Source organism: Phycodurus eques, chromosome 17, assembly GCF_024500275.1.
Source record: "Phycodurus eques isolate BA_2022a chromosome 17, UOR_Pequ_1.1, whole genome shotgun sequence".
NCBI lineage: Eukaryota > Metazoa > Chordata > Actinopteri > Syngnathiformes > Syngnathidae > Phycodurus > Phycodurus eques.
In genome coordinates, this window is record NC_084541.1 from 7,309,649 (window position 1) to 7,335,883 (window position 26,235).

Sequence of the window (26,235 nt, forward strand, 5' to 3'; positions counted from 1 at the left end):
TTTGGAGTGTGTTGCAGCCATAAAATTCTAAGTTAATGATTATTTGTTAAAAACAATAAACTTTGTCAGTTTGAACATTAAATATCTTGTCTTTGTAGGGTATTCAATTAAATATAGGTTGAACATGATTTCCAAATCATTGTATTCTGTTTCTATTTAACACAACGTCCCAACTTAATTGGAATTGGGGTTGTATTAAAATGGATGAAAGTAATATAAATAGGCTGTGACCAATGTTACACTTGTCCTGTTGCGTCTTGAAAATGTCTGAATCCTCAGAATGTTCAACATCTGAATCTTGTAACCAACAGGAGCTGAGGGAGCGTGTGCTAAGGGGAAAGTACCGCGTTCCCTTTTACATGTCCACAGACTGTGAAGGGATCCTTCGTCGATTCCTGGTGCTCAATCCCGCCAAACGCTGCACCCTTGATGTGAGAAGTACCAAAAAATAGACAGAGTCTGTCTCATGTGCAATTCAAAAAAAGTGAACTATGTTTTTATGTCTCCACAGCAAGTCATGAAGGACAAGTGGATAAATTCAGGGTATGAGGGTGAGGACCTAAAGCCCCATATAGAACCTATTGAAGACTACAGCGATCCAGCCCGCATAGGTGAGTCAACTGGACCAGGGATAATGTAGCTTTCATGTTGGTTGTACTGTATGCTGTCAGAGCATGACCGATGTTGTCATCACACGAGATGATTTACGTCACCATTTACTGTTTGTGCGCTTCAGAGGTGATGGTCGGCATGGGCTTCACCCCAGAGGAAATCAAGGACTCTCTGCTCAATCAGAAATACAATGAGGTCACCGCTACCTACTTACTGCTGGGCCGCAAAGGCGATGTGAGTTATATACATCTACGTTAAATTTTTTTTTTTTATCATACATGTAAGCGGAACGGAAGATTAATGAATTAATGTATGAAGAAATATGATACCATTTGATTTACAGCATCATTTAAATCTCTGTTGCCCTTGTTACCTGCTAATTGGGATTTTCATGATTCATAATTATTAATCTCCTATTGGTTCTTAATGCAGCCTCTCAAAGTATTTTAGCTCCTCTCGTTAAACGCTCTCTTCCAGTGGATTGGTCATCTTTGAGGCTTAGGATTCTTGCCAAAAAATCTCTGACTAACACTTCTGAAGTTGTTAATTGTTAGTTAGTTAGTTGTTATTTCATTATTTGTGATTAAATATGAGCATCTGAAATAAAAAGTACTCTTACCTGTCAAAAAAATTAATAAATCATGGCAGCCGTATTAACCAAGAAAATATTTCAAATCCTTTTTGTTCCATGGTTACTGATGGGAATTTATTATAACCCTAACTCCGCAGGATCCGACATTATGGGTGACCCGATGGCCCGTAGCCACCAAGTCGGGCCACCACATAGCTTACAAACGTTGGCCCGAGAGCCATAAATAAATAACGATGAACTCAACACATTCACCAGTGTTTTTAACCAAATTCTGCGTCCACATTTTTCCACGTTTCCTGGGTACTATTGGGAAATGCTCGGGGCTCTGCTATTTTATGCACCTCATTTAGCTGCTACCTGCGTCTGTATAGCTAGTGGGGCTAAACACGGTGCGAAGCTGCTCCTCTAAGTATCTAATTATTGCCACCTGGAAAGGAGGACGAGGAGTAATTAACAGGAGAAGACAGAGAAGCCGTGCTAACCACTAAGCAATTGTGAAAAATAGTCATGCAACACCAGAGTAAGTACTTGGGTGCGCCATCGGAACAAGGAATGCGCAGGCAACGGGAACATGAGGAGGTGTGGTTGGGGCGGGCAGCGAAGTGGGAGGCATGGGAGGAGCACTGGAAGTGGAAGAGAACACAAGTGGCTAAGTACAGGTGCGGGTTGTCTGATAATATCTTACACACGACAGTCAGCCTGTGTACCACAAACAAGTGCGAATACTCTGGCATTGGAGCCCTGGGTCAGGCAGGCTTAAATACAGGCCGTAATGAGTGAACAAAAGAAATCTAGAAACGTACTGCAATCATGTTTTCTAAGAAAAATGCGGTTGTAAATGTTTTTTGAATGACAGTCATCTAAAACAAAAATGGCTAAATTCTGTTGTTGAAATACCCACCAGAATTGAACAATTTATTCCTTGGTCCTTGACACACCCCTCCATCAAGCTGTGTGGAAATCATTTTCGTAGCTTTCAATGTAGTTTTAGTATAAAATGTAAATTACATAATGCTATACAGCACCTCTGCAACCCGAGTGAGGCTAAGCGGTTCGGAAAATGGAGGGATGGATAACACAGTCCTAACTGGCTCCTCTGACTGTTTTAGTGTGGTGATGAAGTCTTTGCCTAGCAGTTCAACTCGAGCAAGTAATGCAACTCTGTTGCCATTGTTCAACTTTTCTGAAAGCATGCCATCCATCCGTTCTCTATACCAGGACTTGAACAAGAGGGAGAGGCTGCCCTGGACTGATCACACACACTGATCACAGGACACATAGACAAACAACCGTTCACACTTACATTCACACTTAAGGACAATTTAGAATCTTCTATTCCCCTAACATGCTTGGTTTTGGCTTGTTAGAACATGCAAACCCCACACAGGAAGGCCAGAGCCCTAGTACGAACCCACGACATCTGAACATGCTAAGCAGTCGGCTGCCACACCACTTTATGACATATAGTGCGTAGGTAATTTTGTAGACCATTTTTTGGCCCATTCCTCCCTGCAAATCTCCTCTAGAGCAGTGATGTTTTGAAGCTGTCGCTGGGCAACACAGACTTTCAACTCCACCAAAGATTTTCTATGGGGTTGAGATCTGGAGCCTGGCTAGCCCACTCCAGGACCTTGGAATGTTTCTTACGAAGCCACTCCTCTGTTGCCCGGGCAATGTGTTTGGGATCATTGTCATACTGAAAGAACCAGCCACGTTTCATCTTCAATGCCCTTGCTGATGTAAGGAGATTTTCACTCAAACTCTCACGATACATGGCCCCATTCATTCTTTCCTTGACACGGATCAGTCATCCTGGTCCCTTTGCAGAAAAACAGCCCCAAACCAAGATGTTTCCACTCCCATGTTTCACAGTAGGTATGGTGTTCTTTGCATGTAACTCAGCATTCTTTCTCCTCCAAACATGAGAAGTTGAGTTTTTACCCAAATTTTCTATTTTGGTTTCATCTGACCATATGACATTTGCCAATCCTCTACTGGCTCATCCAAATACTCTCTAGCAAACTTCAGCCGGGCCTGGACATGTACTGGCTTAAGCAGGGGGACACGTCTGGCACTGCAGGATTTCAGTCCATGGTGGCGTAGTGCGTTACTGATGGTAGCTTTTGTTACTTTGGTCCCAGCTCTCTGCAGGTCATTCACTATGTCCCCCCGTGGTGTTCTGGGATTTCTGCTCCCCGTTCTTGTGATCATTTTTACCCCACGGGATGTAATCTTATGTGGAGCCCCAGAATGAGGGAGATTATCAGTCTTATATCTCTTCCATTTTCTAATAATTGCTCCCACAGTTGATTTCTTCACACCAAGCTGCTTACCTATTGCAGATTCAGTCTTCCCAACCTGGTGCAGGTCTACAATTTTGTTTCTGGTGTCGTTTGACAGCACTTTGGTCTTGACCATAGTGGAGTTTGGATTGTGACTGAGGTTGTGGACCAGTGTCTTTTATACTGATGAGTTCAAACAGGTGCCATTAATACAGGTAATGAGTGGAGGACAGAGGAGCCTCTTAAAGAAGTTACAGGTCTGTGAGAGCCAGAAATCTTGCTTGTCTGGAGGTGACCAAATACTGACTTTATGCCATAATTTGCTCATAAATTCTTTAAAAATCAAAGTGATTTTGTGGATTTTTTTTTTTTTTTTAATTTTTATTATTTTCTCATTTTGTCTGTCACAGGTGAGGTATACCTATGAGGAAAATTACAGGCCTCTCTCATCTTTTTAAGTGGGAGAATTTGCACAATTGGTGGCTGAGTAAATACTTTTTTGCCCCACTGTATATTTCAATACAATTATAATGGGTCTCAATTTTCTGCAGATTTCCGCTATTCACGGTCCGTCCCGGTCCCAATTCTGTGAGAATAGCAGGGGTCCACTTGGATAGTGTTCTTTCTAAAGTGTCATTCTTTCATTTGCATATCATTTTAGGAGGGCAGCGAGGCCCGCACAGCCAGTACCCTGTCCTTGGCAAGGGTACGACCCAGCCCTATAACCAATGGAACCAACAAACACTCTTCAGCAGCTACAGGCTCCTCTTCCTCCTCCACCTCCTCCTCACACAGTAAGACACAGCGCAGTGCCTCCACTTACCACAGGCAGCGACGACACAGCGACTTCTGTGAGTATCTACTCTTACTTATTATTTCTGAAGGTGTTACACTTACTGTGTAATTCAGTACTTCAGCCAAGCTGGTTTACTATCGGCTATCCTTTTATAAGCCGCTGGGGACTGCTGATGCAGAATACTCCTTATATGAGTCTCTTGTCCGTCTTATGCACTGCTGTCCTCCACAACAAAGGCGGGCCTTCCATGCCCGTCATGCACCCCAAACGGAGCCCAACAAGCACCGGCGAGCGGGAGCTGCGAGAGGGACGAATGCCTTCACGTAAGGCCAGTTGCAGCGTGATGGGAAGCCACAGCCTCCCTCCTTCTAGTCCAATGGTTAGCAGCGCCAACAACCCCAACAAGTCGGAGATACCAGACCGCCGTAAAGACATGACCGCCACCACAGTAAGTGTTGCCTACTCATTTTGCGAGGGACTACTGCCATTCATTCAAATACCACAATTTCTCGTGTATAATGCGCACACCCAAAGTTGAACCCAAAATTCTGGAAAAACCTATGTGTACTGCATTTTTACAATGCATGATTTTGCTTCTACCCAGATGATCAAAACATGAAGTGTTATCTTTTTTTTTTTAGGTTTTTCAAAGAATGATTCTGAAGTTAAAAACCTTATTTGAACACACAATACTTTTTTTATTTACTTTCTCTTATTTTGAAATTCAAAGCCCTATTTTATTTCGTAAATGAGAAAACACACAGTTATGCTCATATGTTTGATTACCCAGGCAGGATTTGTAAGATGTGTACAATTATTTTAAGAGAACATGAAGGACCAGGCGAAACACATATAATTATATTTTAATGGTATTCAAATTAAACTGTCAAGCATTTCAGAAAAGCATTATCATTAAACCAAACATAGCCATAAAGAAATTAATGATGGTTGTTGTTCAGTCATCAGTCGTATTAAAAAACAAAAACAAATTTCACAAATTCACCCTTGGTATGTAAACTTAGGAGCACAATTGTACATATATGCAGTCATATGTACCCCTGTCATATTGAAATGAAAGTGTAGTCTACACCTTTTTGCATAACCTCGAGATGACAGCGTACAGCTTTTTCATAACCTCGAGATGGTGGCATACATGATAAAATATGAAAGTATTTTTCATTTTCTCCTATACCTATGTATAATGCACACTAACTGACTTTTGACAATTTTGGGGGGGTAAAACATGCGCATTATACACGAGAAATTGCGATACTGTCTTTTCATTCTCGTATATGACCCTTTGAGCTGCTTTTTCCAACAGCTCACCTGGGCCTCCAATTCAATGCACAACCTTCAGTTTGTGATTATAGAAAGATGGAGGTTCCAACATATTTGATTTTGAGGTTATGAATGGTATGCAATGAGGGAGTTTGAGCAGCAAGAGAAGGCTCATTTACCACTGTACCTACTGTTTTTCATTTGATTGCTTTATAGTTATGGTCTGGAGGTTTTTTTGTTTTTTTTTACACATTATTTTTAATTATGACTTAACTATTGTGGGGGGAGTTAGTGATAGACTGGCGTGGTGTAAAACTAAGAAAGCATGCTTCAGTTACTGCTGTACTTACTGTTTTTCCATTTGATTGTTTTACAGTGGGTACAGAAAGTATTCAGACCCCCTTGAAATTTTCACTTTGTTATATTGCAGCCATTTGCTAAAATCATTTAAGTTCTCTTTTTTTTCCTCATTAATATACACACAGCGGGTGGGACAGTGGGTGACTGGTTAAAGCGTCTGCCTCACAGTTCTGAGGACCGGGGTTCAAATCCCGGCCCCGCCTGTGTGGAGTTTGCATGTTCTCCATGCATGCCTGCGTGGGTTTTCTCCGGGCACTCCGGTTTCCTCCCACATCCCAAAAAACATGCATGGTAGGTTAATTGACGACTCCAAATTCCCCGTAAGTGTGAATGTGTGTGCGAATGGTTGTTTGTTTATGTGTGCCCTGCGATTGGCTGGCAACCAGTTCAGGGTGTACCCCGCCTCCTGCCCGAAGATAGCTGTGATAGGCTCCAGCACTCTCCCGACCCTTGTGAGGATAAGCGGCTCAGAAAATGGATGGATGGATGGATGTACACACAGCACCCATATTGACAGAAAAAAAACGGAATTGTTGAAATTTTAGCAGATTTATTAAAACAAAAAAACTGAACTATCACAAAGCCATAAGTATTCAGACCCTTTGCTGTGACACTCATGTATTTAACTCTGGTGCTGTCCATCTCTTCTGATCATTCTTGAGATGGTTCTACAGCTTCATTGGAGTCCAGCTGTGTATGATTATACTGATTGGACTTGATTAGGAAAGCCACACACCTGTCTATATAAGACCTTACAGCTCACAGTGCATGTCAGAGCAAATGAGAATCATGAGGTCAAAGGAACTGCCTGAAGAGCTCAGAGACATAATTGTGGCAAGGCACAGATCTGGCCAAGGTTATAAAAATAAAATTCTGCTGCAATTAGGTTCCTAAGAGCACAGTGGCCTTCATAATCCTTAAATGGAAGATGTTTCGGACGACCAGAACCCTTCCTAGAGCTGGCCGTCCGGCCAAACTGAGCAATCTGGGGAGAAGAGCCTTGGTGAGAGTCGTAAAGAAGAACCCAAAGATCACTGTGGCTGAGCTCCAGAGATGCAGTCGGGAGATGGGAGAAAGTTCTAGAAAGTCAACCATCAATGCAGCCCTCCACCAGTCAGGGCTTTATGGCAGAGTGGCCCGACAGAAGCCTCTCCTCCGTGCAAGACAGATGAAAGCCCGAATGGAGTTTGCTTAAAAAACACCCGAAGGATTCCAAGATGGTGAGAAATAAGATTCTCTGGTCTGATGAGACCAAGATAGAACTTTCTGGCCTTAATTCTAAGCGGTATGTGTGGCGAAAACCAACCACTGCTCATCACCTGTCCAATAAAGTCCCAACAGTGAAGCATGGTGGTGGCAGCATCATGCTGTGGGGTGTTTTTCAGCTGCAGGGACAAGGAGACTTGTTGCAATCGAAGGAAAGATGAATGCGCCCAAGTACAGTATCTTGGATGAAAACCTTCTCCAGAGTGCTCAGGACCTCAGACTGGGCCGAAGGTTAACCTTCCAACATGACAATGACCCTAAGCACACAGCTAAAATAACGAAGGAGTGGCTTCAGAACAACTCCATGACTGTTCTTGAATGGCCCAGCCAGAGCCTTAACTTAAACCCAATTGAGCATCTCTGGAAAGACCTGAAAATGGCTGCCCACCAACGTTCACCATACAACCTGACAGAACTGGAGAGGATCTGCAAAGAGGAATGGCAGAGGATCCCCAAATCCACGTGTGAAAAACTTCATGCAACATTCCCAAAAAGACTCATGGCTGTATTAGCTCAAAAGGGTACTTCTACTAAATACTGAGCAAAGGGTATGAATACTTATGGCTGTGTAATATTTCAGTTTTTTAAAAAAAAACGTTTTTTTAATAAATCTAAAAATTTCAACAATTCTGTTCCCCCCCCCCCCCCTCCCTGTCAAGATGGGGTGCTGTGTGGACATTAATAAGGAAAAAATTTACCTAAATGGTTTTAGTCACAAATATTTTCTTCTCACCTCACTATGAAGAACAACATCCCTGGAAGCGCTATGACACGTCGAAACACATACGTGTGCACGGATCGCTCAGGGACTGACAGGCACTCTCTCTTGCAGAATGGCAAAGACAACAGGTACTGCTCTGTGTCGTGTCCTTTTGTTGTTGGTGGTTGTTTTTTGCATTTTTGTTTCAAAATACAATAACCCATAGTGCCCTAAGAAACCAGGTAAAAACATTAACAGACAATCTATCATTGAAGCTTCTTTTCTTTATTTATAACCATCTGATAAAATTCGGCAATTTTACATTTTCAAAAAATTTAAAAGACTATTAATGCACATTATTGTTTTTTTCTTGATTAACATGTCAAATTGTAGAAATTTACTTGTATTCCAGAACAGGAAAAAAAAGTTTTGGTATTTTAATGTTATCGTCTGAGTTCTCAGGGAAGCCCATGGAGCAGGCAAATTCAGGTATGAAAAGGTGAATTTAATTTTCTTAATTTGTGTTTAAATGATAAAACACCAGTAGCTCATTAAAACTGAAAGTGTCTACATTAGCGCACTTCATGGTGTTGGATGGTCACTTGGTCTTGTTTTTATTACAAATGATCTAATACATTTGTTAAGCACTGTATGTGTACTATAATGAAGTCTAAAGGCTAAAAGAGTTTTTCTTAGCCAGCCAGTACATTCAGGTGCATCTAATTAAACTGGAGCATTCCAGAACGATTTTTGTATTTCAGTAGTATTTAACACATAGGAAATAGTTTTCAGAAGGCGAACTCTGACCTAATTTGTAGATAAAAAATATTGTTTGATTGTTTTTTTCTGTAATATTCTTGAGATGGTGTATTTGGGAGCTTAGTTTTATTCAGCAGCATTATTACAAAAAGAAGAAAACGTTTTTTTCTTTTTTCGGGTCATTTGCATTAGATGAAAAAAGTGCCCTTCTGCTGTAGCCCCCCCCTCCCCCCCTTTTTTTTTTATTCATTCGTATAACCATTTTATATCTCACGAGTATTTTTTAAAAACATTTTTTTTTTAGTCCTTGGGAGAATTATGCATATGATATGATTATGACATTGATGCTATCGAATTTTTGTACCCTTCTCCTTTGTACAATGAAGCCCCTCTGATGCAGCGGATGCTCTCTGCGGACTATGGCTTGTATTGTAAAATGTGACTCCAAAAATGACAGGAATAGCCAACTAGAACAACGGAGATTTTTGGGGGGTTAATCAGCGGCACTTGAAATGATGGCAGTTGCGTGGTGACTCCCATTTAACTTGAGTTTGAATGTGAACACAGTTACATCCCCGTTTGTAAGAGAGCATGTGCATTGTGCAACAACACCATCTCATCTGTTGTTTTTTTTTCAGTTCAGTTGTACAGGTTATAGGTTAACTAATAGTGGAAAAAAACTTTTGAAATATTTCTCTCTCTATCTATTTGTCTCTTCTTGTATCTCATAGACTGTATAGATTTTTATATCCATTGTAGCTTCCCTTCACCTCCTTTTTTCTTAATAGCTGTATTTTTGAGGGTGTTGATTTGTGTTAACAGATATAAATACATGATCCATATACTACTGTTTTTTTTCTTAATTGTATGAATAATTTCGGCGATGGTTGACCTTTTTTGGACTTGAGTACCTGACCCCAAAACATGTCTGTGCACGTGCCTCTCAGAATCAAGGTCCAAATACATCTGGACTTAACCGTCGAACAAAAATACAAATGAGCTGATGATTGCACTGGAAAGTAAGGCTTTTTGTGTGTGTTTATTTTAACATCCTCTTTCGTTTCAATGAATGCAGCTCTCTGGGCCACCGCATGCCTGCAGCGTCTCCCTCCACACTCAGCATTTCTGGGGCCGGAGCCACATCTTCCTCTTCTTCGGACCGATGCCGCTTGACCCGAGGCTCCACAATCCGCAGCACCTTTCACGGGGGACAGCTGAGGGACCGTGGCCCTCCGATTTACTCAGCCCCGCCCACTTCACCCACCCTGTCCCACCATGATGCCAGCCCGCTGCCCCATGCTCGCACCAGGGCCACCTCCAACCTCTTCACCAAGCTGACCTCCAAACTCACTCGCAGGTAGCTTGCGTGGCTTCCGCAGACTCCAAATATTTTACTTCGAAATGTTTAGTACTGCAATTCATGTCATAGTATTGGAAATACTGTATATTTAGGTCATTTTCATCTAATTTGATCAATAACGGTAAAGACACTTTAAAAAAATCGAATTTAGCAATTTTTTCATGTCGCCTTGGTTTTATATTGGTAAAAGTCTCCCATGCTGAAATAGACATGCTTAAAGTCCCATTATCAGAAAGATATTTTATGATTTCAAATGTTAAGCATTCATAGTTAAGCCCACCTTATTGAAAGAGCAAAATGTGGTGGCCCACTGAAATACACTTCTTGCATAACGGTAAAGACATAACAGCTTCCACAAAAAAAAAACCTGTGTCGCACGATTGACCTGCGTTGCCCTTCAAACTCTGCGGATGCAAGTGCAGAAATGATCTTAATTGCTCATTAAACCAATTACATTTGTCTTTGTACAGTCATAATAACGGTAAAGACATGCAGTAGTTGTGACACGTTCTCAAATTCATGCATATCTAAATAACAGCATTTATTTTGCCGTCTGCTATTGTGTGAAAGCAAAACTGCTGCCTCATCCTGGCAATTTGGCTCATACAGCTACCCTCTGGTGTATTGCAACAATATAATGAGGCTCTTTCCAGTGGCAACAGTAAAGACAGCTTGAGTGAGAAAGACAGACTATTTGTAAAAAAGAACCTAAAAACAAAACATTTTAAAAAAAGACACACAGACCAATTTGGGTTGCTTTTCATAGAAAAGGCATATTAGAAAAATCCCATAAGTCCAAGAATGTAATGAGCAACTTCAGAAAACATGTTGCAAATTACTGTAATTTCTCATGTATAATGCGCACCCCCCCCCCCCCTTGAAAATTGACAAAAGTCAATAGTGTGCATTATACATAGGTAGAGGGGCAAATGGAAAAAACTTTCACATTTTATTAATGTATGCCGCCATCCAGTGGTTTTAAAAAAAACTGTACACTTTCATTCCAAACTGCCACCGCCACCTAGTGGTTATAAAAAAGGTGTAGCCTACACTTTCATTCCAATATGACAGGGGGTACGTATGACTGCATATATGTACAGTTATGCTCATAAGTTTACCTACCCTGGCAGAATTTGTGAAATATATATTTTTTTAATATGACTGATGAATGAACAACAACCATCATTAATTTCTTTATGATTATGTTTTATTTAATGATAATGCTTTTCTGAAATGCTTGACCGTTTAATTTGAATCCCAATAAAATTAAATTAAATGTGTTTCGCCTGGTCCTTCATTCTTTAAAGAATTGTACCCATCTTACAAATTCTGCCCGGGTAATCAAACATATGAGCACAACTTTGTGTTTTCTAATTTACTAAATAAAAGTAGGGCTGTAAATTTCATAATAAGAGCCAGTAAATAAAAAAAAAGGATTACGTGTTAAAATAAAGTGCTTAACTTCAGAATAATTCTTTGAAAAAAACTAACAAAATACATGTTATGTTTTGATCATACGGGTAGAAGCAAAATCATGCATTGTAAAAACGCACTATACATAGGTAGAAGGGTATTCCGGAATTTTAAGGTCAACTTTGGGGGTACGTATTATACATGGGTGCACATTATACACGAGAAATTACGGTATCAAATTTCATGTGGGACACACAACAGTAAAGACATATTGGCATTAAAAGTTGGAAAAATATTACGTTAGAATAATTTTTCTTAGCAACACTTGTTAGTGTTTGAATGACAACAACATGCAAAAATATCACTTCTAGTATTTTTTTTTTTTTCACTTTCCATTGATTTTACGCCTGCTACGATAATATGTCACTGTTTTTAGTATTATGTACAGTTAAATATGTGTTTGCAAACTGTTCCTCTTAACTGCAGATGCCTTCAGCCCATTTTTATTCTTAGCAAACAGCTACTAAAGAAATGCTTTATTATTCTGTATATTTCCATTACGCATTATTTATGCCAGAGGTTAACCAGGCAACTGTCAACATTTCCATTTGCTACATCTGTCCTATCTCTATCGAACTTTGCCACTCTGAAAAACAACTTCAAAGACTAGAACATAGGTTTAAAGTGCTTATTTATTTTTCTGCCGTTGTGGGGAGTGAAGGCTTCTCTTGAGATCTCAAGTGTTAAATAGAAAATGGAAAGATACAAATGTGTATGTAACATTACCGTAGAACAGTCAGGAAGTTTCTTGCTTTCAATTTGAGTTCAACCCTGCTGGGATCCATGCTTATTAGAATGTTTATTCACGTTGGCGTCTTTGCAAGTCCTTCTGTGGCCCCAGATTATCCCCTGTTCCCCTCTTCCTCTCAGTCGTTTATAATCACACATGACTAATCTAATCAAACCACAGCTTTATCCTTGCCACTCAATTCCTGTGCCACACTCTCCTCTACCACTTGGTCTCCTGCGATTCAATTATCTCTCATGTATCTCTTGAGCCCCCTCCCTTCACCGCTCTTACCCTGTATTCCCTCTTCTCCTGTGTTTCTTATTCTGCTTTCCTACTGTCATGGCATCAGGGTCAACCTTGACCCGTCCAAGCGCCAGGGCTCAAACAAATCAGTGTCGGGTTGCACTCTTCCACAAGGATCAAAAACCGTTAGTAAGTTGCCGTGTGTCTTGCTTATTTCTTGTGTGGCTGCACCGCTCCATTGTCTGCCTGGTCACACTGGAGTTACATCAGTCCGTGAATGCCTCACTGATTTTCTGTATTGGCTCTATCTATTCATTGTTGCAACTCTGCATGATTTTTGTTTATCATATTCATTATATGCTTTCTCATACAATAGGTTTTAAGCATGATTTTAGCTCAAGCAAGATTTTAATTACTTTTATTTATTTTTTGTTTGTTTGGAGGGTCACTGTAATCAACAGTGGAGACAATATCATTAAGCGTTAACTCTATCCATCCAATTCATCCAAGTATGCCCATATAATCTGGCTACATTGAACACACTTAAGACATTTTCTTAACGTGAAAAACAAAAACAAAAGCCAGTCACGCCCACTAATCTGTTGAACGGCAAACTAGGGTCTGATGGTGTCGTGGCCCAGGATGAGAGCGATGACTGAAGCAGACGCACACAAAAGAAACTTAAGAACACATTTAATGAGATTGTTTTTGTATACCCATTAATTAAACAATTTAATCGCTGCTCTGCATGGAAATACCCAAAACCCATGTGTGAACACTAACCAGGACACAAAAAGCAAAGAGATTCAGTATGTACAGTAGTCATATCACGTTCACAAGTAGAGTGAGAGTGCACTTAGAGTGGAGCTCCCAACACATATGTCTCTTCCATGCTGTTCTCATGCCTGATTAAACTAGTTCATTGATCATGATGGCCGTGTTGCTTTGCAGCATCTGCACTGTGAACAGCCTGCATACGTTATTGCGCTCAATGTTGCCAGACAGTTTTCATTATCGATTTGTGGTTAATGGGTTGAAACTCATTAAATGTTTATTCCATGTGTTACAATAATGTGCACTGTTGTACTATATAGAACAATCAATGCATGCTTTAAATTGAAGAGAGCTGAGTTGTAAGGTTACTGGTCAGTACATACGGCCTGCTTGTCGATGATGCTTGTTTGTTCTGAACGTCATCTCATCTCTGCGTCTTGTTTTCGTTCATTTGTTGACTGCTCTGGATTACCTCTCTTACATTATATCGCTGTCCTCCAGGGTCACAAATGAATCTGAGGGAATCAGGAGATTTGCGGTCACAAGGTCAGTGTGTCTTTCACAACGGAAAGTTGGGTTAGTTCCTGTGTCCTTTAGTTTTGCAAACTTACAAATGTTGTGTCTACCATTCCAGTTGCCATCTACCTGGGTATCAAAAAGCGTCCGAGCCCAGGGCCGTCGGACGTGGCCGGGATCTGAGAAGCAGTGGGCGGCGGGACCCTGCGGAGGTTGTACTGGCTCTGCGGGAGGCAGCACTCGGATGCGACTGCCAGGTGCACCGTGCCGGCCCCTTTCTGCTCTCCTGCACCCATGGCGTGGCAGGGGGCCGCGTTGCTTTTGAGGCAGAGGTGTGCCATCTTTCCACGGGCGCCTCTGGGACTTCAAACGGGGTGCGCTATACACGACTCTGGGGGGCACCACTAGCTTTTCGGGACATCGCCACCCAAATATCCAAGGATCTTGAACTCTGAGTGGCGGGTGTGGGGATGTGTCAGTGTGTGTGCGAGTGTTAGAAAGGGTATTTATGTGTGGGAAAAGGACAACTTTAGAATAATGGAGCAGAGAAGTGGCAAGTGGAAATACTAACTTCTCTGCCTAGTTTCTTCACAACTACCACACATGTAGACACACACACACACACACACACACTGAGGAAACCACCCCCCTCACCCCAAGCCACTCCCACACCTCCCTCCATCCCGTCACCCCACAAAAGCTCAGCTCTCCCCGTTGAGAAACTTCACCCTCTGGACCTGGATCTGACTGAATCTATTTAAATATTTTTTACTACTACTACTCTAGCCATAATTATTCTTTTTTAATGTATTGCTCTGATGGTTGTTTTTATCCAGTATTATTTTTACTAGTGCAGAAAAACATCATTCATTGTGTTTGAGTGACCAGCCCGTCCTCTTTTTCAATATTGATATCTGTTCATATTTACATCCACCATTCAATTTTTCCATACACTTCTGGACATAACATATGGAGATGGTCTGGCTATGTGTCAGACAAGCAATCGAAGTGGGTCGCTTCGATTAGTCCCCATCGCTACGTACTACAGTGACGACTGCGCTGGATTAAGGTCACCGGGAGCAGGGTTGGCCAGTCAGAATCTGACTAACACTAATGAGTCTGTGACATCCTCATCTTAACGAGGCGGTGGGTTTGTGGCTTCTCAATCACATTTCCGGGTGACAGATGAGCAGAAAAAAAATGCTTTTGAGTCTCAACAAAGAAGCTGCAGACAGCTCATTCAATCAATAGAATCTTTTTTTTGTTTGTTTCAAATGGAAATGTATTCATTAGATTTTTACATGCAGTTATGCCACAAAATATTAATACCCTGGCCAAATTTGGACTTAAAAGTCCTTTTTAATTTCATATGAATGCGCCTCATAACTGCAAATCATGCCCGAAAGGGGTAAACGCGACTGTACAAAGTTGTTTTAAGGGATACTTAATTATAACGTCCATCCAGAGGCGTCTTGGGGGAGGGGGGGGGGGGGGTGATCGAAGGAAATTCCCCTGCCCGTGTCAACATAAAATTTGGAGGGGGCCCTCTGAAGGATAAAATTTGGAAGGGGCCCTCTGAAGGAGCCAAGAATATGGTGCTACATCCTTGCATCAATTTTCTGTACTGCTTGTGAGCTGGAGCCTATCCCAACATATTTTGGACAAGAGGAAGGGTAACCCTGGACGGATTGCAAGTCAATCACAGACAAATATAGACAGATAACGATTCACACTAACATTCACACCTAGGGCTGTATTTTCAGGACCGGGGTAAATCCGGCGAGCGACACAAGTGTGTGCCAGGGGTGGGTTATACGGTATTGGTACTTTTGTAGACCAGATCACACCGACCAATCTGAGAATGGGTGGGCTGCATCACTGTGGGCATGTCTACAGTCGACTTCATTCTCACATGGCGACATCTCTGTGCAGAAGACAACGATTCGTAATCTCAGTGATCCGTGCAATTGTCACAGCACTTGGTCGGTGTGACAACAGACAGTGTGAGCGGGTACCCTTAATAAATACAATTGAAGCCGGTGGTAACTGCTAGTCACTTAAATATGTCCGCAGACTTCATGTATCTGTCCCCACCCCCACCTTCCATAGCTGTTCCAGCCATGTGGGATGATTTAAGAAAATATAATAATGACAATGATAATATTAATAGAAATCATGCATTCAATTAATTGTTTTCGACAATGATTCAGAAGGTTAGATGCCCGCTGTTTACATATTTATGAATGGAATACATCTGACATCCACCAGACTTCCACCAGTCTGCGGAGCTTGCGTATCCGTCTGCCTGTGCACCCATCAAATTCACCAAAATCGCATTAGACCAGCTGTGCTAAAATGTAGATGTGGTGTAAGTTTAGACTGACTTTCTGCCACCAAATTGTCACTGCGCCCACAGTTATGTCAAAGGACACACCTTTGCCTGTCGCAGACTGGTCTGCCAAATTCGCAAATGCGCAGCGAGCCTTGCACTTGCACGAAAACTCCAACCGCAGTTCCAGTGAAGTTGGGACCTTGTGTTAAACATAAATAAACACAGAATACAATGATTTGCAAATCATGTTCAACCTATATTTAATTGAATACACTACAAAGACAAGATATTTAATGTTCAAACTGATAAATTTTATTGTTTTTAGCAAATAATCATTAACTTAGAATTTTATGGCTGCAACACATTCCAAAAAAGCTGGGACAGGGTCATGTTTACCACTGTGTTACATCACCTTCCAATAAACATTTGGGAACTGACGACACTAATTGTTGAAGCTTTGTCAGTGGAATTGTTTCCCATTCTTGCTCAATGCACAGCTTCAGCTGTTCAACAGTCCGGGGTCTCCGTTGTCATATTTTATGCTTCATAAGGCGACACATTTTCAATGTGAGACAGGTCTGGACTGCAGGGAGGCCAGTCTAGTACCCGCACTCTTTTACTACGAAGCCACGCTGTTGTAACACGTGCAGAATGTGGTTTGGGATTGTCTTGCTGAAATAAGCAGGGGCGTCCATGAAAAAGACGTTGCTTGGATGGCAGCATATGTTTCTCCAAAACCTGTGTGTACCTTTCAGTATTACTGGTGCCTTCACATATGTGTAAGTTACCCGTGCCATTGGCACTACCACAGCCCCATACCATCCCAGATGCTGACTTTTGAACTTTGCGTCCATAACAGTCCGGATGGTTCTTTTCCTCTTTGGCCCAGAGGACACGACATCCACAATTTCCCAAAACAACTTGAAATGTGGACTCATCGGACCACAGAACACTTTTCCACTTTGCATCAGTCCATCTTAGATGAGCTCGGGCCCAGAGAAGCCGGCGGCGTTTCTGGATGTTGTTGATAAATGGCTTTTGCTTTGCATCGTAGAGTTTCAAGTTGCACTTACGGATGTAGCGCTGAATTGTATTTACTGACATTGGTTTTCTGAAGTGTTCCTGAGCCCATGTGGTGATATCCTTTACACATTGATGTCGGTTGTTGATGCAGTGCCGCCTGAGGGATCGAAGGTCACGGGCATTCAATGTTGGTTTTCGCCCTTGCCGCTTACATGCAGTGATTTCTCCAGATTCTCTGAACCTTTTGATGATATTATAGACCGTAGATGATGAAATCCCTAAATTCCTTGCAATTGTACGTTGAGGAACATTGTCCTTAAACTGTTGGACTATTTTCTCACTCACTTGTTCACAAAGAGGTGAACCTCGCCCCATCTTTGCTTGTGAATGACTGACCAATTCAGGGAAGCTCCTTTTATACCCAATCATGGCACCCACCCGTTCCCAATTAGCCTGTTCACCTGTGGGATGTTCCAAACAGATTTTTGATGAGCATTCCTCAACTTACTCAGTCTTTTTTGCCACCTGTCCCAGCTTTTTTAGAACGTGTTGCAGCCATAATATTCTAAATTAATGATTATTTGCTAAAAACAAGAAAGTTTATCAGTTTGAACATTAAATATCTTGTCTTTGTCGTTCATTCAATTAAATAGAGGTTGAACATGATTTGCAAATCGTTGTAATCTGTTTTTATTTATGTTTAACGCAACGTCCCAACTTCATTGGAATGGGGGTTGTAGGAAATGCCAGCTTTTGAACCTTGCCACAGAAGCGATTTAGAGTCTTCAGTTAACCTTTCAAGTGGGTTTTCTGGGACAATGTTCCTCTGGAATAGAACAAATTATTGCGTTTTTCACAATCGTCTGATCAGCCATATCAATAATTTTCAAAATGTAAAACAATACAAATGGCAAATAATATTATCTCCAACACAAATCTTTTGCTTCTTTATTTCCAGCCAGAAGATACCTTGTCAACAATTATATTTTCACTTTAACTCCATCTAAAATTTCCCCAGGGTATTAATAATCTCAGGCTTAACTGTGCATAGAACAGATTTCAGCTTTCTTTCGTTATCATGCGTGTTCGGAGCATAAGAATTTTCCAACCTGTCATGGTGCGTCATCCCGTCGCCTTTTCGTTAAACGCATAGCACTGAAAGCAGCAATTCTGACACACACTTGAGAGAATCCATCCAACCTGTAGCCCTCATTCACTTCAATGTTTATGAAGTACGGTTTCACGGTGTCGTGGGCAGCTGAGCATGAGGCAATTCCTATTGCCCTTTAGTGTAGCCTGTCGTGCCATCACAACTGGCTTACATTCAGTGCAATGCAGCACTTGTGCCCATCTCTGCGCCCTGCACGGTCACCACATCATCACCAAAAGAATGGATGAGCCAAGTAGCAAAACCCATCAGAGTACACAGAAAAACACACTCCACCCTCTTCTTGTTGTGGCACAGTATATGAACTTGTCTGTCCATCCTCGATGACTGCGGGCTGTTGCTATAAAAGGGAAGTACCCTGGAAAGGCATGATGAAGGCATTGTGGACGTTTTTTTTTTCCCCCTTCTTCTTTTTAGTCCAGTTGCCTTTAAAGTGAACTACCCCAGCGCCTTCACATGGTATATATTTAATGTACAAAAAGGAAGAGAAAGAAAGACTGCTTTCTATTCTCTCCCCATGTTTTTAGTGAATACCGTACTGTGATATTTACGTAGGCTGCAGAGATCATGTTGTTTGGCTGCTGATTTACTGTTAATACTATTTCTCAATTGTGGCTTTTCTCATGGTGACCCCCAAACCAACACCCATCATCCCCCCCATGTCCATTTCCTTTTCGTACCGACCAAATCAAGCAACTCTATTAAACAGGGATGCCAACCTCCACTGTCAACTACCTTCAAGTTCAGTCATTCCAATAAGCATCTGGCTTTCCTCGACCTTGAGACCCTGTTTTCTCACTGTACTGGGGGCTAATGTATGACATCTTCTCATTGCTGCTTGGTGTGTGCTTTTTCAGCCAGGGAGTGGGGAGACTGGGTTTGACCTAACCTCTTCTTTTGGGTGAAAAGCAGTGTGGACACTGTCCCTGTCTTCTGCCTCGTTGTGGTATATATATTTGCATTAGGTAATAGAGACCTCAATGCACTTTGCTTTGACTTGAATCAGCTCCTTCCAGTGGACCTTTATGGGATACCCACAACTAGCCACTGGAGGGCGCCAATGTCTTAAATGTGAAACACTTCAATTTGTGGATATTTGCACAGGTACTTAATTTATTTTTTAGAATATCATTAAAACAGGATTTATATCAGTCAGTTGTTGACTGTATATACAATTTATGAAAATAGTATATATCTTAGAGCTCAAGGTTTATTTATAGCTAGAGCAAGAGAACGTCAATCTAATTTAAAGCTGTTTCTGTCAGTGACAATGGGTAAACCAACCCACTTGCAAACCCGCATGACTTCAGTGTTTGGATTTAAAGGGAGAAATGAAACACGATGCACAGCTAGGATCGGTAGCTTTGTGAAACGCAGACATATTTGAACGTAAATCTATACACTATCAAGAAATAAGTGCTTGGTACGGCTGCAAGCTTTTCCCCCTCTCACTTATGGACAGACAGCCTTTGGGTATAATACAGTGATTTACATTGTTCACTGCATTCAGGGCATCTTCAGGCGCATTAAAAGGTAGCCCTGGAATTAGAAATGTACCCACATAATCTACTGAAAGAAAGCAGGTAGTTTTCCATCCCTATTTAAATTGGGAATCAAACTGTTTACCTTAAACTGAATCCGATTCTTTACGTTATCATAGCCCCGTGTTGCATTCAAGCCATAGAAAGCTATGCCACTGACTTGGTTGAATATCAGGTGAAGCAACTGAAGACAACAACAACAAAAAAGGCCGAGCAAACAGCTCACTCTTAGGGGGAGAATGGATGAACACGGTGCAATTTTAAATGAATCTATTTTTTTTTTTATTTTATTTAAAAAAATGTATTTTAACTTCAGTGGTAAACGTGGTTTTAACGAAAGGTGCAGTATTTTTAATCCCAGAGGGCTCAGTATTAAACACGCACTGCTGTTTCAAAACAGATTTTGAAAAGGAAAAGAAAATGCAAAAGAGCCTCGATGAGACTGATTAAATGCTTGGTAGCCTTTTCACTGCTTTGCTCTTTTAATTCCTCCCCAACAGAAACCAACTGTAAACTGAGCTTGAGTGGTTGTGATATCTAAAGGAGAACATGGAGTTGAAGATTAATAAAATTCACTGATGTTGGCATTCCTTCCCTCACGTTGTGTTTTATTTTCATGTGCCACGGTTCATCGTTAATAATAGAGGGCGCAACCTGACTACTTGCTTTTCTTGAACACAAAAATATCAAACTTTTAATAAAATATTTCAAATTAAACTGGACCCCCTCAACGCCTTGGCTGTGTCGAGAAATTCTGTCCATAAAGGTAATGAACATAATCGGTGACAACATCGGTTGTTTTGTAAAATATAATAATTATTTTTTTTAAATCATTACAAAGCATGTAGTCCACTAGACTTCATAGAAATTCAAATAATAGAGTTAAAAACTCAGACTAAGGACCAGGAAAGCAGTATTCAATATAGCAACGTGAGAAATTGAGAACAAGGCTTCTAAATGATTCCAAATGTCTTTCACTCCCTGTGCTGCCAAATAATGTCTGTAAGGATTTGTGACGTAAAGAACAAACTTTCATGTATTTGTGAATGGGGCTTTTTTTTTTTATTGAGCAGTGAACAGTTCCAATAATAATTACTTTTTATACCACAAAGTAGGTAATGCCACGTTTGCCAGGCAAGCCTAGCCGAGTGGGGATCGATCCTGGGATGTTACCGACCAACACGAGAGAGAATGTGAAAAAGCTGGAAGGACAAAAAGGAGGTGAGCAGAGTCAAGAGTCTCTCAATGAGCTGTCGTGTCCCCTGCATGCACACCAGTTGGCTCGATTGCACATGACATGGTCATGAGGAGGAAAAAAAACATGATTGTTCCTCTTTACTTCTGAGCAGGGATCATGCTGTCAATGGCCTCTCCCTTCTCCAGCTTTTTCTCCATTTCCACCATCAGCTTGACACCATCAACCACCATCTGGACCTGTTCGACCTCAGAGGAGCCCAGACGATCGGCGTTGGAGATGTCGAACACACCGCCCACGGAGGCGGTGTCTACACCACCTTTAGAGAACCAGGGCGGACGTTTTGAAGTGAAAATTAGTCTTCACCGCACCGCAGAAATTTTGTGTGAATCAAGATCCGCATTCGTACCTGTGCCGCGCTTCTGCAGACGCAGCCTGGTGAGGATCTCCTCGAACTTGGGGTGCGTGCTCAGCTTAGGCAGTTTGACATGGACGCCACCACGCAGACCAGTCCCTAGGTTGGAGGGGCATGTTAGGATGTACCCCAGATGCTTGTTCCACATGAAGCCGTGGTTGTGCTTCTTGAAGATCTCCTCAATCTGGTGACAAAACAAAGACGGAAAGTTAAAAAAAAAAAAAAAAAAAAATGCACTTTGCTATCACTCCCTCAGGGCATGATTAGACCTCTTGTTATTTATTGCACCTTCTGAAGGCCAACACAGAAACGCTTGAAGACCTCCCTCATGTTGCCACCCTTCTGCATGGAGATGACACGCAGGTGATCCTCCTCATTCACCCAGACCAAGAAAGTCTTGTTGTCGTTGTGCCTTGAAATGGAAGCGAAGAAAATGAAAATGGGATGGAAAGTGGCTTTATGTGTTATAAATGTTTACTCTTTCAGTTTCAGGACTGACTATTGTCATTTCTAACTACATTCACTCGGGGAATAGTTCCCCCACTTACTAATTCTCATTCAATTTGTAACAAAATATTGTTTGCCTGATAGTTCATCAAGATGATTGCCTGTCACTATCCACAAATGAAACAGAATGACACCTCTGTCCAATAGTGTTCCTGAAAACGTAATACTGAAAGTGCTTGTAACGCTACAGCCCCAATAACCGATATACTCTATATGCTATACCACTTGGTGGAAATCTGGCTGTCATTTACAATATACATGATTATAAAAAAAATATTATTCTCATCAAATAGTTACAATCTTCGCCATCAAAAACTAATGAGCCCAACTTTCTTCTAGCTTTATTAATTGCAATAGAAAGGCCATATACAAAGCCTAAAAGTGGGGATTTCATAGCCGACTGTTCATCGTTTTTTTACGGCTCGCTTAACTTGTTCATCATCAGCAACGTGCTGACCCCAAATTCCTTCTTTTAAAGGTCGTAAAAGGTGATCCTCACTCAATCGGTCCCAGATTGAGTGAGTATGGCGGTTGGGTTATGGCTGTCACAGAGGTCACACGAAGCAGGCTGTTGTCCTTCACCTTTGATCCTGGACACCCACTTTTTCACTTTACTGTAGCCTATTGCAGCTTTCCCATACACATTATGCAACCTTTTGAAAATGTTTAGTGGTGGTCCTCTGCTTCTGACTGCATCCAACAATTATGTCATTTCCACAATGGCTGACAGGAAGAGGACAGGTTTTAAGCAAAACCTTTTTTTTTTTTTTTTAAATAAACCAAACAAGTATTTGAACTGCAAACCATGAAACAAAATTCAATTATCATTAAGTTCAATTAAATTGCGATCATTATTTTTTAACTGGCCCTCGTAATCCAATAATCGCGGCATTATAACATTGGTACCTGTTGACTGCAACTTTAATGGATTAAATTAAATGGTTTGCTGGTTTGGTTACTAAAGTGGCTTCCTTGTCTACTGGTGATTGAAATTGTTTAATATCATTCAACGGTTCATACTCACCAGATGCCTCTGGCGTCAGGCCAGTCACGGGCCATGCCAGCGCAAGTGAGAAGGGGGGAGACGGGCTTGTCAAACAGGAAGTGATCAGCGATGAGCTGCTCCTGTTCAGCGTCAGTCATAGACTGCAGGGGGTAGTATTTTCCCTTGAACTCACCATCCAGACTGGTCATAGCTGGTGAGATGTGTATCATTAGGAAATTACATGGTTTGTGTTGAAAACATAACCTGCTACAAGTGATAATGAAATGCCATCGCTTTGACGGATTCAACAATTTCTAATGAATTCCTTGAAATTGTTATTGCTATTGCTATTGTTTACATCCTGTCTTACGATAGAAGTAAGCGCTCAATCGTACCCTCGACGGACAGCTTCTCAATTATTCTGCGCTCGCCACGGCTGTTGTGGGGTGGCAGAGTGAATCCCTTGATGCTGCGGCCAGTACGGACACGGCTGGACAGAACGTAGTTGGGGTCCAAGTCATCACCACCCTGTTAACAAGAACAAATAGTCGATATTCATGCACTCCTCAGTTTTATTTTGGGTTGTTTTCATTCATGACCTTCAGGTTCTCGAAGTTCAGATCCGTCTTGTGGTTGTCATTGGGGCCGTATCCACTATGACGGTCAGAGATGATGGGGTCCAGCAGTTCCTTGAAAACCTCGTAGGACTCTTCATCACCAGCAACACAGCCAACAGTCATGATGAAGGGGTGACCTAAGGAGCGAGTAATGAGTGGATGAGGGGTGGAACTGGTTTATTTCAAGAGAAAAAACATATTTCTTTACTGGTGCATTTGATTAACAAATGACAGTGTCATACCGGGGTTGTCAACACCAGTCTGGATGACATCATCCACGGTGTAGCCACTAGGTGTCTGCTTGTCCCTCAGCCTGCCATACATTTCCTTGGTCAGAACCTTGGCCATGTGGTTGTTGTGCTTGGACAAGTCAGGATACTCATCCTCAACTTTGTAGTTGAGCTTGAAGTTGTTGTGGGTGTTTCCGAAAGGCATGGTTGCTTTTCTAACACTGCAAAAAAAAAGACGCAGAGACGAGATGTCTCGTAAAACACAAGTAATCCGACATGATCGTGATCTGAAAAATGACACGATATAGGATAAAGTTGAAAAGAGACAGCTGCTGGCATTTTATGTGCCCCAGAGGAATCCTGGTTACATGTGTTATACGATTTCCAACGTATCATATGACCAGTTAAAATAGAGTGGGTTGGGAAGGAGAGGGAGTGAAGTGGGGCTATTTTTAGCTCCGTCACGTCTGCCTGTAAACCACATCTTCAAGTTGTCCTGAAGATATGCAGAAAGTTGTCGGTTATCAAATTTACAACCGTGTCCTCATTTTACTGGTTAACATGTTCGGCAGTCACGCTTTCCATAATAAAACAGCCTCCACATTTGTATCACGCTTGTGCTGGCCACCCTTTGGGATCAGGTTTTGTCATAGCTAAACTCCTAACGAAGCTCTGACAATCTGCAGCAGTGCTTTGCTCTGGTCTACACTGTCCATTTTTCATTTTCCATGCAGGCATGTTTTACTTGTGATCCTAACTAATGCGTGCAGTGATATAAGTGGCACATTAGATGACATATGATATCTAATGCACTACAACCAGTTAATTCAATTGTTCTATTTGTTTTGATAGTTACGCATTACAAATATCTTTTTGCAACTAGACCATTCCGGTTGGATCTAAAAAGCCAGTTTGTAAGTGAAATTGTGTCGATCACCCCGTCTTTACAGTACATTCTGGCATCCCGAAAATGTTGCAAATGTGTACTTCATTCAAAAATCAATCAATGAATCCATGTAGTATCGTAGGAAAAAAATCTTATAAAAAGAGTACTATGACATTCTCATATTTTGTAGGCTTTTTTAGAATTCTCAAATACTGTATCCTAATCTTCCTTCTTGAATCGAACTGATGAAATGTAATATTTACCTGCACACTAGACAAGAATAGAGGTAACAGTCCTTGGGATCAGATCCTGTTCACTGCGGCCAAATTAGGGGTCACCCAGTTCTGAAGGTCTTTGCTCCCTGTTTATATACTGGGCCGACACTCAACCATTGGTCTTGCCATTTTAGTGCCTGCTCCCCTCTGATTGGCTAGAGCCTGTGCACGAATACTCTGATACAAACTTCATGACGGGGGCACACTTCAGTCAGCCGAGAAGGGCGCCCACAGCTGTACCGTCACCCCACGCACGCACACACGTACCCACCCATACAGAGCACCAATGGATGATGAGAGTATCTGAGCTGTGAAGGGGGTCACGATGGTAGAGCCGTCATCAGGGCAGAGGAGTTGAAACAAAAGCTGAGCTGTTTTCCCCCCCCCCCCGCCCCCCCAAAGCATGTCACACAGAGCAAAGGGTCTTGGTGTCAGGTGTGAAGGTTGGAAAGGGTTGCTGGACCTTTTCCATGAATCCATGATGCCTTATGTCAATACTGCTCAAGGAAACGTCTAGCCCTCAGATCAGTGGGTTCTGAGTCTGCAGTGGCAATGCTCACGATGCTAATCTCATATTGCTTTGTGGCAACTTTACTAGACAACACAAGGGGAACCACCACTAACATTTTCAAAATGCTGCATAAGGTGTCTGGGTAAGCTGCAATAGGTGACAGCACAATCAAAAAAGTGGGTGTCCAGGATCAAAGACGAAGAACAAGAGCCTTCTTTGGGTGATTTCCGAGACAAGCAAAGGGGCTCGTAACGTCCTCAGTTCCTTTGGCCGGACAACCATAACCCATCCCCTATACCCACCCCATCTGGCACCATCTGGTTATCACCTTTTTGGACATTTAAAAGGAGTTAGGGGTCAGCACTTCTCCGATGACAAACAAGTTAAGCAAGCTGTCAAAAAAATGCTGCTTTAAAGAGCAGGCTACTGAATTTTACGAGGTTAGCATACATGCCCTTGTTCATCGATGGACAGTTGGTGTTAAGAAAAAGGGAGATTGTATTGAAAAGTTGCTATGAAATGCCCACTTTCTGGGCTTTATTTCTATGCATATATTGCCTTTCTGTTGCAAAATAGAAAATCGGGATTGATGCTAATAGCTAATGCTGTTGTATGTTTTAGTCTTCAACTGTGCAAAGTGCAATGCTATCACTATCAACTTGTTTAAAGTTAGCTTCGGTAGTTTGTTAGGAAAATTATAAATGTATATCCTGTAACTGTATTTTTATATTATTTTATCTGCTACTCAGCTCCCAATTTCAGATTCTTTGTATGCCTGATATCCATGTGGTGGTTCGCATATCTGACTT

At 41.6% G+C, this 26,235-nt stretch overlaps 2 protein-coding genes across 4 annotated transcripts in view; one reads left to right on the forward strand and one right to left on the reverse strand.

Moving 5' to 3' along the window:
* The window catches only part of mark4a (MAP/microtubule affinity-regulating kinase 4a), a 50,244-nt gene extending 33,150 nt beyond the window's left edge, over window positions 1-17,094 (forward strand). For 2 of the 3 annotated variants that reach the window (XM_061702537.1, XM_061702539.1), the window contains 9 exons: window positions 312-431; window positions 512-611; window positions 737-846; window positions 4,148-4,337; window positions 4,519-4,730; window positions 7,932-8,035; window positions 9,721-10,002; window positions 13,727-13,771; window positions 13,860-17,094. In XM_061702537.1, coding sequence (XP_061558521.1) covers window positions 312-431; window positions 512-611; window positions 737-846; window positions 4,148-4,337; window positions 4,519-4,730; window positions 7,932-8,035; window positions 9,721-10,002; window positions 13,727-13,771; window positions 13,860-14,196 — 1,500 coding nt within the window. In that variant the 3' untranslated portion in view covers window positions 14,197-17,094. Of the gene's footprint in view, window positions 1-311; window positions 432-511; window positions 612-736; window positions 847-4,147; window positions 4,338-4,518; window positions 4,731-7,931; window positions 8,036-9,720; window positions 10,003-12,557; window positions 12,641-13,726; window positions 13,772-13,859 lie in introns of all 3 variants that reach the window. The other variant, XM_061702538.1, reaches the window with a different exon arrangement.
* Window positions 17,095-20,850: 3,756 nt separating this feature from the next.
* On the reverse strand, window positions 20,851-24,980 carry ckma (creatine kinase, muscle a). Its single transcript, XM_061701881.1, has 8 exons — window positions 24,904-24,980; window positions 23,767-23,975; window positions 23,507-23,661; window positions 23,303-23,435; window positions 22,947-23,118; window positions 21,704-21,827; window positions 21,410-21,599; window positions 20,851-21,319 (listed from the first exon to the last, which is right to left on the reverse strand). The coding sequence occupies exons 2-8, from the start codon at window positions 23,957-23,959 to the stop codon at window positions 21,141-21,143; spliced, it is 1,146 nt and encodes a 381-aa protein (XP_061557865.1). The 5' UTR covers window positions 23,960-23,975; window positions 24,904-24,980; the 3' UTR covers window positions 20,851-21,140.
* Between the last annotated feature and the right edge of the window lie 1,255 nt (window positions 24,981-26,235).

Coding starts and splice junctions, on each gene's coding strand:
- ckma (XM_061701881.1), bottom strand. CDS start 23,959: ATGCCTTTCGGAAACACCCACAACAACTTCAAGCTCAACTACAAAGTT. Junction 23,119..23,302: donor TGAGAAGCTGTCCGTCGAGG/GTACGATTGAGC, acceptor ACATCTCACCAG/CTATGACCAGTCTGGATGGT. Junction 21,828..22,946: donor CCTGACGCCAGAGGCATCTG/GTGAGTATGAAC, acceptor TTCCATTTCAAG/GCACAACGACAACAAGACTT.